Raw genomic sequence first — 18,242 nt, 5'->3', positions numbered from 1 at the left:
ATACATATAGGGACATGTGGTGGGTTAATGTGCGTGTGGGATACTGCAATCAGGGGGTTAACCCCTCCAGAACAGAGCAGAGAGTCAGCTGTGGCGGTGGCACCCCAAATTGATGCATGTGCAGCAGCACGTTCCGGCAATGCCACTAAATCCCCTCTAGGACAACAGGCGACAGGCGGAAAGCCACAAAAAGGGGCGTGGCAACTGCCACTGGGGGTAGGTGGCAAGTACTACCAGGCAGAAGGGGCGATTGGGAGGGGGGGAACGAGTTCAGTGTCAGTTTGGTTTGGTTCGGTTCGGTTTATTTGAAAAAGCAGCATCGATATGTTATTTGCATGTGTCCAAAAAAGGGGGGGTGGAATGGGGCGGGGTGGGGGGCAAGGTGAATGGGGAGAGGGAGAGGGGGTGGTACAACCCAAGCAAATCCCATGGCAACTTTTTGCCACGCGAAACTTTCTCAGGCAAGTTTATGCATGAATAAAGTGAAAAGCTGCAGGCAAACACATGTGCACTGAGAGAAATTAAATATTAAATCTTGTATTTAGACTTTTTAAATAAGAATTAAAATTAAAAATAAAACAAGGTTATTAATTTATTAATAAAAATTGCTATTATCCTAACCTAGCTTTTCTTATAATTTCATTTATTTTATATGGAATATATTTTTAGTATTTTTTTGCAGTGTTTATTATCGCACACACTTATACAGATGCCGTTGCTGAAACAGAAACAGTTGCCACTGCAATATAACTGAAAAAAGTCATTTCGTGTTCTACCCAGTCGCGCATAATCCGGCGAAAAGTTGCACTTTATTTAGTACAGACATGACAACATATGTTGGCCAACTTCAAATTCACATTAGGCGGCTTGTTTGGCATTCTGGCAGACGGCCAAAACACCATTTAATATCAACTTTCTTTTGGTGGCAAGTAGCAAAAATTCAAATGCCCGCCAATGCTTGAATTAGAGATGGCACTGGCAATACCGTTAAGGATGGGCAAGGATTCTAATCAGAATTTTGTTCGGAACTAGTTCGCTGAAAGAGCTGGTAGAAAATTAAAACTTTTTAGAAAATTTTTAAAACTAAATAAAATAATAATAATAATGGTTTTAATAATAAATTATAAATTTTAAATTTAATTTAGCAGTATTTGTCACTCTAGTAGTTAATATTTTTAACTTTTTACATTAGCATTTTATTATCAAATTATGTATGACTGTTTTTATGAATTAAATTCATTTATTCTACAATTTATAATATTTTATATTTATTTAAAAAAAAACTAGTTCCGAAATAAAAGAACTAACCGCTTAAACTGCACAGCTGTTGCGATATTTTATCGCCTCGTGTGCAACGGTCACACCATTCCACATCACACGCACACATACCATTGCGCTCTTCGCTCGCAAACACACACATACGTGTACAAACACGCACGCACACTCGTACAAGGTGCGAGTACGAAAACAATTATTTTCCACATCGCTCGCATAGCGCTCGCAAACGATACGATTCGGTGGCGATAAGTGGATTGGATCGCACATTAGAACCATGTCAGCGGCTGGCAGATCGGACGACGATCCCGGCCAGAATCCTGCTGTGGACATAACGCCGGATCCGGTCCCATCTACGCCTCCCGTAGCCGAAATCGCCGCCTCCAGTGTGAGTGTTTTTCTGCCTTTTCTCTGCCCTCTTCCTCTCTTCTTTTCTACCTTCCGAGCTTGGAGCTGTGTTCTTTTTTTTTTTGCTGACGACGACGGAAGACACGTCAACTTCTCTGCAACATTGTGGGTCTGGTTGTTTACATTGTGGGGCTACACTAGACAACATGGAACCTGGTTTTCATCGGGTGGAGACTCGCAGGATATGTAGGATAGGAAGCCACTATCAGGGTTACTGGAGGATTCAAAATTAGTTGAAAGTTTTACGTACACTAGTCTGCAGGTTTTTGGTTTAGTTTTTATCTTAAATATTGTTTTTAAAGTCTGAAATGTCATAGATTACTATATTTTATTATTATAAACTAGCCTACAAGGTTTAGGAACTAAAATAGCTTATAATATTATGAAATTCTAGTCTAATTTCAGGTTCTAGTTAGTTACACCCTCCTCCAAAGCTCTAAAGAGTTCTTATAGACCTCTTCCTAGTCTAGAAACCATCTGGGAAGTCGTAAAGAAACCAAACCCATAACTAAACCCTTATCTTGAACACTGAAATATAGGAATTTCTTGGATTTTTGTTCCAGTTATCGTGTTTATGATTCAGAATTATTATTTATGTGGCTATCATACCTTCAAGTTTTAAAGATTTATCGTTATTCCGGCCTTGAAAGAACCCCCATATCATCTAGTTTCCATTGAAATCTCAACTAATATCGTATTATTTTCTCACAAAAATTTTGTAGATACGTTCCGGCTTGGCTGAATTGGAATTACGATCATCGCAGGTTTTGCAACGTTTGGAGAACGTTAAGATATCATCGACCCCGGAGGATGGTAGCCCCTCGACGGACAGCAAGGAGAACCATGAGAAGGAATCGGTTGACTACTTACTGCCGGCCGAGAACCGAGTACCCTCGAATATCCTCAAGTCGCTGGAACAACTCGTCTCGTATACGGACAGCGATGATGATCCTGAATTTCCACTGCCCGCTCTGGACGATGTCTCCCACCTGGCGCTGATATCGCACAGCATCGTGGCCTATCTGTCCCACTTGGATCGCCAACAGCTGCTCCGGGTGACGAATAGCATCTCGGGTGATGCCACCCGATGGCTGGGAACGTTGTTTCACTTCAATAGTCCCGCCAGTAGCTTTCACGCCGACAACGCAGATGCGGTCCTGAGGACAGTACGACTGGCGATTGTGGCAAGGTGTCCGGGATATCTGGAGGGCGGTATACCGGCCCTGGCCCAGCCCACGTTCTATATATCGGAGAATACGACGCCCGTGAGGCTGCAGTATGCCTGCCGGCAGTTGGGCATTCCACTGGATGCCATTAAGATCATACCGGAAAACAGTCAGTTCGGGACGATGGACATTGGACTGCTGCAGAAGCAGATCCAGATGGATGTGGCGGCCAATAGGACACCGCTCCTGGTGGTAGCCGACATTGGGGCCTCGCTCTGCGGCTACATCGATAATCTGATCCGGCTGCGGGATGTGTGCAAGGCGAACAACATGTGGCTCCATGCCAGTGGACACGGCCTGGCCGCTCTGGTCTGCGCCCAGTATCCGGGACATGTGGAGGATGTCCTGCACTCGATGGCCCTGAATTTGGGCAGCTGGCTGGGTGTGCCCAGTCTGCCCATCGTCCTGCTGCACCGTCCGCTCCAGAATAGCGCACTGAGTGCCTTCGAATCCGATCCGATTCTTTCCAGGCGCTTGAACTCGCTGTCCCTGTGGACGAGCCTGCAGGCGCTGGGACGAAAGGCGATTGCCGAGCGACTGCATGTCGCCTTCCAGACGTGCAGCATTCTGTTCGAGATCGCGTCCAAGTGCGAGGGCATCCGGGTGTTGAGTCACACGCCGGGCGCCCAAACCGGCGCCTCGCTGTCGGACATCATCCAGAGTCCCTTTGATATCCAGGCCCTGTTCGATGCCGCCGCTCCCGTGGTTGCCTATCAGTTCGATGGCAGCACCACCATTCCACTGGGGTGCAGTGGCTCCTCCTCTGTTGCCACCGCCGTTGCCGATCGCGATGTGGTGGATGGCCTGAAGCCACTGGAAAAGGTCAACAATGCTTCCTACTTCGATCGCCTCAACTCCTGGCTAGGCCAGATCTTGCAACGCGATTGTCCCAATGTGAGTAGATACTACTACTTGATGTGTTCGGTCGTCTAGATCCTCCAACTGCTCTTCCTTTCCAGTTCGATTTTGAGGTCATTGAACATCCAACGCATGGCAGTTGCATCCGCTACTGCCCGTTGGAACTGGGCCTGGGGGAGCAGCCACCCAGCTCTGAGAACCTGGAGAGCTTTGCCCAGAGCCTGGAGGCGCACGTGGACATCCTACGCGCCACCATCAAGCACAAGGCACGGTTCATCCATCTGGTGGAGCGCAGTGATGTCCTGCGACTCGTCCCCTTGCCCGAATGGGCCGGCATGGGCGGTGTCCGGTTCGTACCGGAGGGTTGGGAATCCCTACTAACCGATCAGGCCAAAACCGAGTTGAATAAGCTCAACATCGATCTGGTGGAGGCCCTAAAGTCCACGGACAATGCCTTTTCCTTGGGCGAGGGCACTGATGGACTGATTTGTGTACGCTTCGGCATGGTTACCCACGAGACGGAGGTGGAGGAGCTCCTAGATCTGGTGGTTACGGTCGGCAAGAGTGTGCAGGAGAACTCCAGGGTATTGGACACCATGTCGGAGATTGTCAAGAAGGTATAATCATTCGTAGTTGTCATCCCAAGCGATTATATAATTTTTTTTAATTGCAGGGCATTGAGGCAGTAACTGCAGACTTGCAACGTGAATCGGAGGAGAAGCTCTGGCAGGAGGGCATCCTACGGCATGTGCCCGTGGTGGGCAGGGTCTTCAACTGGTGGTCACCGCCCGCCAAAGAGTCTGGCATCAAGGGACGCAGCCTCAATCTTACCCAGGGCGTGGTCGAGAGCACCGAGAACATTTACAAGTAAGATTTGTTAATATTTTATTTAAAAAATGAAATCTAACTAATGGATCCTTTAAGATACCACATGCAAATGACCGGTGCCACTGCTCATCAGTTGCCGGCGAATCGATCGCCACCCACTCCCATGGTTCAGACGCCCGTGGGTGCGCCAACCACGCCACCCGTCTTTCCCAAGGTGGAGCCCGAGGTGGAGCAGACCACCACCAGCACCACAACCAATCCAACAGAACTGGCGGATGCCACGGCAGTCGAAGGTGCTCCACCGCCCACGCAAAACCATGTGGATCACGCTCGATCGGTTAGCCAGAGCAGTGGAGCATCCTCGAATGTCCCGGAACTGGTGCCAGCTAACAGTGCAATTAACAATAATTCTAATTCAAGTCTATAAACAAAAAAAAGAATCAATTAGGAACCTTTTTTTAGAGCAAAGGCACACCACCACCACAGCAATGGATTTCAAAAGCGGGAGAGGCCTTAGGTAACATATATAGGAAGCAGTCTTTAAAAAAAAATACTAAATTAAATATCAAAAAAATAACAACAATGCTGATATTAAAAAAAATTAAACAGATGTAATAGGCTTAGCTAAAAAAAAGAAAAAGGCTTCATTTAAAAAAAAACTTTCCCTTAAAAAAAAAATTAAGAATTCCAAAGAACTAAAGATGACCATAAAAAATCCAATTTAATTGCTTTTACGTATTTATATATATATATACACCTATATTTTTATTGCCCATGATGATGATCTTAATGCATATATATCTCCATATTATATTTTATTAATTTACCTTGTATACATTACATACCTTAATACCTTATATACCATATTATTTTATTGTTGTTGTTGTCTCTGAGCCCCAAAAGAAAGAAAATGCTTGAAAAAATCCCCAAAATCCAATTTACAGATGTATATTTATCTATATATATTATTATTTTTAAATAATATTTTATTATTATATTTTATCTCTTATGTATTTATTTGTTCAGAATGCAAGTACCTTTGAGAAAGATATATATATATATATATATATATAAACACATATTTTAAGCAATTGTTCAATGTTCAATTGTGCAAAGCAATAAATTGCATTATTCTAATTTTTTTAGAAGCTAAGATAAACCTAAAAAAAAAAAAGAAAAAAAAAACAAAAATATATAAATATTAAATTAAATAATTAAAAAAAAAAAGGTATATATTTATTATACTGCTGCTGTAATAAGAAAACAAAAAAAAAAACTGCACAAATTATGATAAAAAAAAATAATAAAATGTGAAATAATTTAGAAAGAGATGGTTGTTTCTATGTATAGCCGTGCTCCTCTGGTTTATAGACCCACCTTTCACTATTTTCCCACTTTAAGAAAAAAAACAACTTTTCTCCATCTAACTAATGCAATTAAATTTTATACTTTTATTTTATTTTTATTTAATATTTTGTTGGTTTGTGTTTTTTTTAGCGTTTTTTTACTTTTTCGCTATCTGCTTTTGAAAGAATTATTTTCCACCACTCTCTGTTTCATGGAATCTTGGGATATTCCGTATATGAGGGCATAAAATATTTTTCATTCCAGAATACTGTTTTGTTGTTTTTCCCAAAAAATTTCGACCGGGGGCGAAAGTGTTTTCTGGAACACACACTTACTTATTTCTTAATTTTCTTCGGGTTTCTGTTTTTTTTTTAGCATTTCGTATTTCTTACAAGAATTTTCAAATTTTTTTTTTAATGATTTATTAGAATTACTTGTTTAATATGCCACTAAGCGTTTCGATTTTTTTGCCTCTTTTTCTTGTTTTTTTTTCTTTACATTTTCTTTAACTATATTGTATGCATATTACTATTTAATTATATATATATATTTTTGTTTTAATATATATATATATATGTTGTACAACTTGATCTGTTTTTTTTTTGCCTTATTGCTGCTACCGTTGAGCGTTTTTCGAAAAAATTGTTTGCGAATTTCGTTCGTTAGAGTTTTTATCATTTTCGGTTTTTTGTGTTTTTAAGTTTTTTTTTTTTTTTAATAACTACAACGCGTACGATGACAACATTTAACACAGAAATATATTTACGAGCTAATTGTGTTGTATTTATTTTTTATATATTTATAATGTTATTTTTTTATGTGTAACCAGAGTTTTATTTTCGATCTAAGCTCGAAAATTCTCTGAAAGAAAACTCTTCAATATTAAAGAGGGGGGTTCGATTCCTTGTGAGAATATTTAATTATTTTTTTTGCCAATTTTTTTTTTTGTTGATTTGGAAACCCTTAAAGGGTTGGGTTTTATTGCAGGTTTTTTTCTAATTGTTTTACCCCCTTTTTTTTATTGAGAAGAGCTTTAATTTTTTTGTCAGTTTTTATTTGTATAACATTATATTGTATTTTTGTAATTGTATAATAAGCGAATAAAAAACTTGATTAGTTTGTTCAGTTTGTTTTTACACAATCTATACATATTTACTTTTTTTTTTTATTTAAAATTTCCCGCTTCCTTTTTTTAATTAAGATTATTGAGTTTAATTTCGATTTGAGTACTCGATTGTTTAATATCTTACAATTGATCGTTTTAATGTGCCATATATATATTTAGGGTTCGTTTCTATATATATATATATATATATATATATTTTGTATATATATAGCTAAATCTGTATATATATTTTTGAGTACGTTTTTTTTCGCTGTGTGGCTTGCATATATATTTCTTGTGTGTTGTTGTATTTTTTTTGGGCAGTGTTTTTTGGATTTAATTAGTTGATTGGCCTCATCCATGTATATTGTGTGTGTTTTGGCCTCTGGTCTCCGCTGATTTGTTCCGGAATTCCTCCTCCTTCACTTCAGGAATTCCTCACCTCGTGTGGGGGGAAGGGGGGGGGCAGTACTTTGTATCGTCTTTTAATATTGCTATCGGTTCCATGCCAAGTCAAATGTTTAATTCTCTCATCTATTTGGTTATTTGGTTACTATATTGTATGTGCTCGATGGCCTTTTGTTTTAGCTACTAAATATACAGTTAGCCCTCTAAATATATATACTATATATAATATATATATACTTTCTATATCAGTGTCCTTGTCTTTTGAATGTCTGTTCTATATATATATTTGTTTCCATTTCTTTTTATTTATTTATGTATATACTATATATGCATATGTGCTAGTTTATTTTTAATAAATGCATTCCATGTTAAGCTTAGGTTAATACACAATAAAATCGCAGGCTCAAATCCGTCTGTCCCTAAATATCGATTTAACCCGCCAGTCCCGGACGATTCCCCGAGGAATCCTCCACAGCACAACCCAAAATCCAGGACAGAGTCGAGCTCTAAAACGGTCTTCTTCTCTAAATGGCTATGTGGCAGTTAAAAATTAATAATAATTATATTATAATCATAAATAATTATAAATATTTAGTCTAATTTTTGGATTATATTTTTTTTTTTAACTTAAAATTAAGTTTTGGTGTATTTTCTTTACACGACAAGGAACTCAAACCCATATATTAAAAATATTAAACAAAATCTAGGTTATGTAAATGACTTAGTTGTAGTTTCTTAATTTATTTGTGCGTTTTAACAAATGATTAAATATTTTTTAAAAATAAAATGTTTTATTTTGTGTTGCTATTTTATATAAGAAACTAAATGGAATATTATTACTTGGAAACACCATGTTGGAATGAAGGAATTTCAAAATATCACATATATTTAAAAATAAACAAAAAACTGCCACACCCATTTATACGCCCATTGAGAGACCCGTTAGTCGGTTTATATAAAAAAAATTGACTCTCGACCTAAATGCCTTAAAAAATCTGTTTTTTTTTTTTGCTAAAGTTTCTACTACATTTTCGATTCTAGAACTTATGCCTACGATCCGAATTAATTTTTTTTTAAATAATTTTTTTGTGGTTGCTTGAAGGTTTTTAGGTTCCATTCTGTTATTTTTTCTTCCTCGGTTTTTTTTTTTTTTGGGTATACATACAATTAATATATATTTATTTGGTTTGTTGTTTCATAAATAAGTTATGGTAACTTTTTTTTTGGTTTTAAAAAAAATTGTTTCGTTTCGACAATTTTTGTTTTTTAAAATTTGTAAAAATATGCTATTATCAAAAAGGAATAACCGTGTCCTAAATGGATACATAATATACACACATATATATATATATATATGTATATGTATATATATATATAGATATATTCATATAAGTAATAGATCGCTGATATATGTTACAAATACAAGTTTCTGTGTCCTGTTTACTGTCTGGTATCCGTCGTTTTGGTCACTGTGTGCGTGTGTTAGTGTCCTTGTTGTCCTTGTTTAAAGTTAAGATATAGTTTATAGTGTAGTATATAGTATGTACAAAAAAGTCGAAAAGCAGGATTCCGGTCTAGGATACGATTACGATATTACGATATACGTTAAATGCAACAAATCAAGAAGAGGAACACTCGCCGCTCCAACAAACTTTAAACCCACCATTCCTAATCGTTCTCATCGTTCTGCTCCCCCGATTCCCGATTCATTTCTAGCCTATATATTTCTATCATACACGAATTCTAGGAAGACACCCCCCAAAACCCAATCCCAAATCCTGACCAATTCCATTTCCCCATTATATCATTTTTTTTTTTTTTTTTTGCCATTGGATTCCATTTTACAGCTCCGTCACCGCATAATTACTCTCGTCGGTTATCGCTGGCGGTGGCGGAGGCAGATCATCGTCATCGTCCACTTGTCCGCCACCTCCTCCGGTCACTCCTCCGCCGGTGACACCGCCTCCTCCATTGTGCAGGACCTTGCCATTGGCCGCCTGGCCCATTCGTCCCTTGGCAGTTGCCTCATTTTGCGCCTCCAGCGGCGGCGGCGGCAGCGATGTGTCCTCGTTGGTGTTTCCTCCTCCGACTCCTCCGGTGCCACCTCCGCCATTCTGCAGACCAGGTCCTCCTCCGCCGCCGGCATCACCCAGTGGCTGGGCGGCTGGCGGTGGCGGCGAAGTGGGCGTGCCGATGCGCGGTGGCGGTATGGCCTTCATCTGCGGCGGCAACTTCATCGGCGGACGCTGCAGTGTCCTAAAGGGGGGTTTCAAGCAAGGTATTTAATATTTTTTGAGTAACTTGGGGAAAGGTTTTTCGGCAGAAACCGAAAAGTTTGGAGGGCTATCATTTTAAGGTCTTTTATTAAAGAAATTAGTTTTTTTTATTTGGAAAGTAAGGTTAAGTCTTATTATGTGTTGAATATTTTTCATGTTTAGACTTGTCTGAGTGAGTATTCTTGAGTATTTTTAGAAGATAACCTTAAAATGATATAAAGGATGGTTTGAAACATGTTTAAAAAAAGACAAATTATAAATAATATAAAAGGCTTATGGATGTACAATATTATTTCATTTTGAGGCTTTTTTTTAGATTTTTACGGACACACGGACAAGCGGACATGGCAACAAAATATTCCAAAATATAGAATTATTTACTTTTTTTGAAGCATTAGAATACAGGTCCGATTAAATATAAAAGAAACATACATTTTGTGTATAATTATAGATAAAATTTAAAGATTTTCTTCAAAATAAAATAAAACAGACAGTCATATACATATGTTAAATATATATATATATATATATATAGTCTTGTGTTTTTTTACTTAAAAATGAAATAAAAATAAAAAAAACAAACAAATATTTCACGTTTGATTATAGAAGAAATTTAAATAATTCTTTAAAATATACTGGTTTTCATTTCTTAAATCTTGGCATTTTAGTTAACAATTTGATACAAAATAGGTTAATTAAAGAGATTAACTACACAATTTTTATATACAATAGTTAATTTTCAGATTAATTAACAAAAAACAAGACACTAACGAACAATATTCATAAATTTAAAGAATTTATAGTATTTTTTGGCTTTTAAAACAACGAAAAAAGTGCACAAAATTAGATCATAACTAATACAAACTATAGTTCTACATAATGCCTGTATAAAGCCCTGTATATAAAGCCTTGGGCCATAAAAATTAATAACTAACAAAGCTCATTAAAAGTAATTGTAAAAAATAATACCAACTAACTAATAAACTACTAAACTAAACTATACTGAAATTTCTTCAAAACCTACTTTGAATAATTCTGATGCTGGGCCTGCTGCTGCTGGTAGATGGACTCCACCTTGGGCTGCTCGGCATCCTTGGGTATTTCCGGCAGTGGGCAGTTGAGGATTGAGGGCTTGTACTTGGGATCGAACTTGCCGCCCTGCCGCAGTGTGGAGCACTTGTAGATCTGCTTGTCCCGGTCATAAATCGAATTATCCATGGCCGTGCTAATGGGTATAACATCCGATTCCTGTTGCTGCTGGTGCTGTTGTTGCTGTTGTTGATGGTGTTGCTGCTGCTGCTGCTGGTGGTGTTGCTGTTGCTGTTGCAGTTGCTGGTGTTGCTGTTGTTGCTGCTGGTGTTGCAGCTGCTGCTGGTGCTGTTGCGGTGACTTGAGCTGATGCAATTGCTGCTGCTGTTGGGAAGGCGGTGGCGGTTGCTGTTGCTGCTGGTGGAGACTCGGCGGCGGATGCTGATGGGCCGGAATCTGGGGGCCGCCCTGACTATTCTGCCGGCGCATCGTGGCCAAGTTGGAGACATAAATGGAGCCCTGGCTAACCGCCACCAGGGGCTGGTAGATCGAGTGCGGATTACCGTTTGCGGCCGCTGCCGCCAATTGTGGCGCCAAATGGGCCGGAATCTGCTGATATATCTGACTCTGTCCCGGGCCCAAGTGATGCGGTGCATGATGGGCGGCTGTCGTATACGTCCCATACTGGGCCTGGGCCTGTTGCTGCTGCTGCTGCTGATGGTAGATGGCATGCTGATGCTGCACTGCAGCTGCCACAGCGGCTGCCGAATGCGAATGAGGATGCTGATGTGGATGCGGATGTGGATGCTGATGCGGATGATGGCAATATATCGGTTGTGGTCCACCCAATTGTTGTTGTGCCTGTTGTTGTTGCTGCTGCTGCTGTTGTTGTTGCTGTTGTACCTGTTGCTGCTGGGCCGCTGTCGTGGGGGTTGCTCCTGCAATAGCTGCTGCTGCGAAGGGGGGTGGCGACGATTTTCAGTAAAAGTCATTGGCTTCCAATGTCTTGCATTGTTTGCTTAGGGTTGCATATTTACCATTATTGGGACCTACGAAAAAGGCACACACACACACACAACAAATTAGCAATAGGCGGGTCGGACGTGGGGATGGTGGATGCACAGGATGCAGGATGACGACGCAGTTGCAGGTGGAAACGTTGGATGGGCGCAGGTAATTTTTTTTATTTTTTTATTTTTTGGTCGCATGGAATGAGATCATATTTTGAAGAAAAAAAAAAAGAATACGATTCGTGATGAGAACAAATTGAGCGGTTTTAATAATTTCATTTACTAATTATATAAATATACTATTCAAAATGATTTACTAATTTTATAGAAATTTTATAAATAAATAAGATAAAATTTTTGTTTTCTAAATTTTAATAAAAACCAAGCCGTAGTTGAACTCGGTCTTAAGTTATCGTTAAAGGTTATCGATTTCGAAGGTTTTAAAAATGTCTATTATAGTTTAAATATTTTCTTTATCTAAAAGAAATTGTGAAAATGTTACATTTTGTACAAAAAACAGATTTTTGTCACAAAAAGAAATATAATAGTGACCGTAGTCGAACTCTGTCTGATGTTATTATTTAAGGTTTTTAGTTCAAGAAGGTTTTTAAAGCTTCTATAATTTTTTTAATACATTCTTTAACAAAAAAATGATGAAAATTATTCAATATTTTAAATTTAATACAAAAAACTATTTTTTTTTCCATAAAGTCTAATAGTGGCCTTTTTTTAGTCGAACTCTGACTGACTTTATTTCTTAAGACTATAGTTTATGAAGATTTTAAGAATTTCTATAATATTTAAAATATTTTTTTAAACCAAAACTAAAACAAAAACACCATTTTTAAACAAAAATTAATTTAAAAAACATTCTTTTGAAAAATCCAATTCGAAATCCCCAGCTCAATTCGATCTCTTATGCTTACAGAGGTCTCCTACTTCCTACATATGGAAATTCATGTACATTGATATAAAAAGATGGTAAACAAGCACTGAGAAAAAATGTTTATATCAAAAATATAACTATAAAATATATAAAGATTTATAAATATTTTTCAAAAAATAAATACAATTTTCAACTAGAATTTTAGCAATAATATAACAATCTTTAACATTTTTTCTCAGTCCTTGGAGACAATGGGCATGTGGGTCGTCAAGAATGAGATGTGTGTGGTTTTTGGGTTTCGATGTCCAGGCACTTACCGGTCATGTGGGTGGGGCTGTGGTTGTGCGAGGGCAGCCTGCCCAGCGTGTGGGTGCCCATGGCGCGCATGTTCTGCTGGATGTGGGCGTGGGCCATCATCTCGTGCTGCTGCCGCTTGCTGGGATGTTGCAGGGTGTGCGATCCACTGATCACCGGTGGGCTGAAGTGCCTGCAAATTAGATTATAACCAAAAAAAAAGTAAAGAAAACAAAGGCCCCCCCCCAGAAATAAAACCCCAAAAAATAATAAAGAACAACAACGGGACGAGAGAGAGCAGAGAAAGAGAGAAAGAGCGAGAGAATGGAGGCGGGAATCGGAGAGGGGCGGGTCGCATGGGAGAATGGGTTGTCAAAAATTATTTTTTTCAAAATATTTTCAAAAAAATTTTGGAGGTTGGAGGGTAAATATTTCAAATATTTACTCTTCAAATCAAGAAGATAAATCCATTAGCTATATCCTAGCTATATCCTTTTCGCAAAAGATCTCTACGATCGGAAACAGACATATTTTCAAACCAATATTTCCAAAAATCAAAAATATTTAGATGAAAATGGTATAATTTTTTCCCTTTTTCGAATTTCCAATTTTTTTTTTTTTTTTTTTGACAACCCTGGCTACGGGGGTTCTTCACAAACATACCCATTATGGTTCCTTGGCAGCGTCCTGGCTGCATTCATCATTTGCTGATGATTCTGCGGAGCCGGATGTGAAATATAGGATGGTTCGTCCACCTGGGCGTAGTCATTTCGCTTCCTGATATATATCCACGTGTGCGAGTCCACCCACACCATAATCGTCAGGAGTATGGCAGCTATGAAGCTGGCAATCAGCATCAGGACCAATCCCAGTAGTCCGCCCTCACAAAGTCCTCGGGCAGCGGCCAGGAAATTATGATGCACCGCCTTACAGTCCACCAGAGCAGTCAGTTGGGTGAGCAGGCGTTCACTGCTATTGAGATCGGCATTGACAGCTCCCAGTTTCGGCTGGAGGCCGGAAGACTTGAACAGCACCAGGGATATCTTCATAACGGTGGCCATGGCACTGCGGGCGTTGTTCAGCGAGTTTTGTGATTCCCGGAGGCGTTGGGTAAACGGATTCGTGTGTCCCGGTTCGCATTGAGTGTAGTGGAGCAGGACGTTGGTGGGCAGATCCCGGGGGGCAGTGGAGACCAGAAAGTCGGCTGGAGAGATGCACAAATCCCCGACGGCCACCGAGGAGGAGAGATACAAGCCAGACATTAGCCAGGATCCGGTTACGGCCAGCAAACCGCAAACGCTGAATAGGATGAGGGCACATCTCGAGTGCCGGGCCACGCCCACCAGCAGCACGGCACAGAGGACAAGTAGCAGAGCCAGAGTAGCCACCGTTCCCGGCCAGCGGATTAACTCCCACTGATCACCGCGCTGCAATGGAAAGAGTTACGATACGGAATCCAAAAAAGGATAAAGATAATCCCTTACCGTTAAGAAGTGTGTCATGGAGATGCTCATGAGTGGCCGTCGGATGTCGGATGCCGCATTGGTAGCCAGCGTAACATTACCCTGGACAATATTCAGCGATACGAAGAGCTTGGAGAGGGCGGTCTGATTGGAAACCGGCTGGTCAAAGATATCCGCCAGTTCCACCAACTGCGGCCGGATGCGATTCGTCAGCGTATTCTCAAGGATGTGCGTCTGATTCCGGATTGTGGTCACCAGATTATCCACCTTCCTGCCCGCCGTCAATACCTCCAATAGTCCATTGTGCAGATCATCGTTTCCATACAGTCCCAAGCCGATCGCAGCACAGCACATGACGGTGACGATCGAGAGAGCTACCTTCAGGCTGGTAATGGAATGGGCCGGACGTGGTTTTCGGTCACAGCATCGGGTCATCAGATAGAAGAGCAGTCCCAGCAGGGAGACAATAAGCAGAGCAGCCGGAACCGAGCCCAAAATGCCCAGACTCTGTGGGGTAAAGGAAGAGATGATGAGAATCATACAAGAATTCATTGATTACCAGGTAAGTGACTTGAAAATTTTACATTTTTAGAAGAAGTTTTATAATATTTTTTATTTTTTGGGGTTTTTTAAATAATTTTAAGCTTGTTTTTGTTTTTTTATATTTTTAAAACAACAAATCTATAAACTTTAATGAAAACTCACAACGTAAGCATTCAGATCATGGGTTATTTCCTTAATTACAATGTATGCGACTTCAAAAATTATAAATTTTTAAGAAGTAGGGACTTAAAATAGTAACTTTTTAACAAAATACTTAAAAAAATAATACATTTTTTAAAGTAAAGGCTTAAAAATACACATATATATATTTCCTTTAACCCCTATGGGGTCTTTACCTCCAAATAGATCTCATCGTTGGGTCGAAAGGTGCTGTTGATCTTGTGAAAGGTAATATTGTAGTGGGGCAGGGCGTGGAGCAGCTTGGCTATCACCGGCACCTTGTACTGGTCCGTGAACTCGTGATAGTCGCCCATCCTCGCCTGGTATCCTCGCCGCTTCCGCTTTCGCTACTACTTCTCCTCCTTTTCCTTCTTCCTTCTCCCCTTCGCGTTGGCTTTTATCGGCGCGTGGGCGTCCCCCGGCGTTTTGTTCCCTCTTGCTGCTAACTTGGGTTTGGGGATTTTGTTCCAGCTACGTGCTCACGGGCCTGAAAGTTTCTTCCTTAACCTCTTGACACCAAATCCAAATTGCCGTGCACTGCCAACCAAAGGATACAAAAAAAACAAGACACAAAAAGGGTTAAAATCATATTGAGTATCGTTCGTATAACGGTTATCGTAACCGTAATTAATTTCTGCCAGCTCAGCAGGTTAAAAGTGCAAGTACCCGACCCAGAAATATCTTAGCATACTTTTTGGGGGCAAAGAAAGGAGCTCTCTTTTTTTTCTAAGGACATTCTTATACTTTCAAAATATTAATTTAAATATATTTATTATTTTAATATTTTTATATTTTATTTCTTTTTCTTATTTTCCTTTTTTGCGATCTCCAAAGCCCCACACACACACAACAGCACTCTCTCGCAAACACACACACACACACGTATGTACCCATATGTGGGCGTGCATGCGTGGGCATGGCCTTAATTGCTCAATAAGTAGGTTGCCAGCAGCCGCCCCCACATTTTTGGGGCACTTTAATTTTTAATTAAACAATAATAACGGTTGAATGCGTAGGTAGCTCTGCTTTATCCGTGGAATTGCTGTGATTTGTAAAATAACTAACGAGTTACTTTTTTTTGGGCGTGAGTGTTGTTATTTGTCTCAGATTTTGGTTTTTATTGATGCTGAATGCGGATGCTGCTTCTGCCCAGCGCAATAACTGTTCACTTGTCTTCCTCTTCCTGCCTCTTCGCTTAGTGCAACAACACGCAGCGCACAAACAACAAACACACGGTACACGCGGGGACTAAGCGAGTAACGGTAACAGGCGAAGGAGTGCTCTCTCGTTGGTCTCTCTCGGCACACTCGCTCTCGCGCTCTCTCTCTCTAAATCTCACTCTCTCTTGTGCTTGCTCTCTTTGTCCCTGTGATGCGCATGTGTTTGTATATCTATTGATTAAAATTTGCTCTGCTTCTGCTCCTGCTATAGCTTCCTTATTCCTTTTTGGCAGTCTCTCGTAATTGCTGCGCCCACTTTCCGCCCACCACGCCCCCCATCCGTAGCCCATCTTGCTCCAACCTCCATCTCCTGCCCTAAAAGGAACTGCAGTAGTTCGCCCCATCCCTCTTCCACACACTACTACTAGTGCAACAATAACACACACACACACGAATACGAATACGAATACGCATAAATTAAATTCGCCAATTTGATTTTAAAATATTATCATAATTTTAATTAAGAATTTGATTTTTTTCCGGCCGTACACACACACACATAGAGACAGCCGCACAAGGAAGACACCAAAACAGAATCGTTGTACAACAAACAAAGAGAATACACGGAACTATTACTTTTTGTTGCACTCTTAATTTGATAAGCTTTTCTTAATCTTTCATCTCTGGGGCTGTTTTTGTGGTTTTTCGCGCTTCTTGCTTCTCATTTAAACCATTTGTTTCGAAAATAAGTCTTTCTTTTTTTGTATTTTTGAGTGAGCTAGTTTTTTTGTTTTTGCAATTTTAAAAAGGCAACACAACACACGAGCAGGACCTTCACATTCCGAAGACTGGGCAAAGTATGAAAATTTCGCGTCGTTCGATTTGGTCACACCCTCTGGATTATGCACACAGGGTTCGTTATTTTTTTTTTTCAGATTTTTTTTGTGTCCCGAACAGTGGGCGCAGGATCATGCGCGCAGGATACCGGGCACTTAGTGTGACCAAACTTGCTACACCACTGAATGTCCTTTTTACGGTTTAAAGCTCTCTTTTTACTAAAATGTTAGTTTTTTCCCTTAAAAATATTTGAATATTTGAATTTTTTCTTATTAAAACTTATTTTTTATATATGGATTAAGATTTTATAAAAAAAAAAATAAATTGTACAATTTTTAAAACTTTTTTTTCAAGTTGTAAAGAAGTTGTTGTTCTTTAAACAGCTATATTATATGATAGATAATTGTATTTTCAAATAATAACGGCATTAAAAGACTTAAATTAATCTAATTAACTGTTAAAATTCATAACTGTTCATATATAAAGGTTTTTCTTTTTAAAATATTAAAATATTTGAATTTGTTCGTATTTAAACATAGTTTTTATTTACGGATTAAGGTATTATTGAGAAAAACTAGTTTACCTCAATTCAAATCAAGGTTTTTAATCCTATTTTCAAACGAAAATTCTATAAGAATCAAACGCATAAAAATTGTATAATATATTTCAGTTAAAAAACATATGCTAAAACTCTGAAAAAAATAAAATTTATAACATTAACTTTAATGAAATTAAAATTTGTAGAAAACAAAGCACAAAAAATAATAATAAGAATATTTTTATGTTGATTTCAAGACTCTTTTTTTCAATTAAAGAAAAATTTTAAACTTCAAGAAGTAGTAGTTATTCTTTGGACAGCTATATTATAAGATAAAAAATTGTATTTTTTAATAATAACGACGCTAAAAGACTTAAATTAATCAAATTAACTGTTAAAATTAAAAACGGTTCATAAATGAAGAGCTATTATTAAACAGTGATGGCTAAAAGTTTCATAATACCTTACAGTATAGACAATATAAATAAAATACCAAGAACCATAAGAATAAAAATAATACTAAAACATAAAAAAAAGTTTGAATCATTTTTTTAACCTTCCTAAATATTTA

General features: G+C 38.9%; 2 protein-coding genes across 4 annotated transcripts; one reads left to right on the top strand and one right to left on the bottom strand.

The window, feature by feature from the left end:
- Window positions 1-1,426: 1,426 nt before the first annotated feature.
- Window positions 1,427-5,314, top strand: LOC108119477 (pyridoxal-dependent decarboxylase domain-containing protein 1). Its single transcript, XM_017232682.3, has 5 exons — window positions 1,427-1,663; window positions 2,406-3,803; window positions 3,869-4,384; window positions 4,441-4,634; window positions 4,692-5,314. Exons 1-5 carry the CDS (start codon window positions 1,553-1,555, stop codon window positions 5,020-5,022), a joined length of 2,550 nt encoding a protein of 849 aa, XP_017088171.2. The 5' UTR covers window positions 1,427-1,552; the 3' UTR covers window positions 5,023-5,314.
- A 2,571-nt stretch (window positions 5,315-7,885) lies between these two features.
- Window positions 7,886-17,192, bottom strand: tty (tweety). Of its 3 annotated transcripts, none has more exons than XM_017232680.3 (8): window positions 17,129-17,192; window positions 15,313-15,673; window positions 14,435-14,920; window positions 13,614-14,377; window positions 12,974-13,143; window positions 11,798-11,809; window positions 10,756-11,713; window positions 7,886-9,711 (listed from the first exon to the last, which is right to left on the bottom strand). In XM_017232680.3, the coding sequence occupies exons 2-8, from the start codon at window positions 15,448-15,450 to the stop codon at window positions 9,297-9,299; spliced, it is 2,943 nt and encodes a 980-aa protein (XP_017088169.2). In that variant the 5' UTR covers window positions 15,451-15,673; window positions 17,129-17,192; the 3' UTR covers window positions 7,886-9,296. The 3 variants fall into 3 exon arrangements, with proteins under 3 accessions (XP_017088169.2, XP_017088168.2, XP_070132487.1); XM_017232679.3 differs by having other exon boundaries at window positions 16,933-17,173; XM_070276386.1 differs by lacking the exon at window positions 11,798-11,809 and having other exon boundaries at window positions 16,933-17,173.
- Between the last annotated feature and the right edge of the window lie 1,050 nt (window positions 17,193-18,242).

The sequence above is a fragment of the Drosophila bipectinata genome, chromosome XR, assembly GCF_030179905.1.
Source record: "Drosophila bipectinata strain 14024-0381.07 chromosome XR, DbipHiC1v2, whole genome shotgun sequence".
NCBI lineage: Eukaryota > Metazoa > Arthropoda > Insecta > Diptera > Drosophilidae > Drosophila > Drosophila bipectinata.
The sequence above is the reverse complement of the archived record's forward strand: the minus strand, read 5'-3'. Positions and strand labels throughout refer to the sequence as shown.

Excerpts from the sequence above, each read along its gene's own strand:
- LOC108119477 (XM_017232682.3), top strand. The coding sequence starts at position 1,553 with ATGTCAGCGGCTGGCAGATCGGACGACGATCCCGGCCAGAATCCTGCT. Across the intron at positions 1,664-2,405 it reads CCGAAATCGCCGCCTCCAGT|ATACGTTCCGGCTTGGCTGA; the intron begins GTGAGTGTTTTT and ends AAAATTTTGTAG. Across the intron at positions 3,804-3,868 it reads TGCAACGCGATTGTCCCAAT|TTCGATTTTGAGGTCATTGA; the intron begins GTGAGTAGATAC and ends CTTCCTTTCCAG.
- tty (XM_017232680.3), bottom strand. The coding sequence starts at position 15,450 with ATGGGCGACTATCACGAGTTCACGGACCAGTACAAGGTGCCGGTGATA. Across the intron at positions 14,921-15,312 it reads ACGATGAGATCTATTTGGAG|AGTCTGGGCATTTTGGGCTC; the intron begins GTAAAGACCCCA and ends TTTACCCCACAG. Across the intron at positions 14,378-14,434 it reads CCATGACACACTTCTTAACG|CGCGGTGATCAGTGGGAGTT; the intron begins GTAAGGGATTAT and ends TTTCCATTGCAG.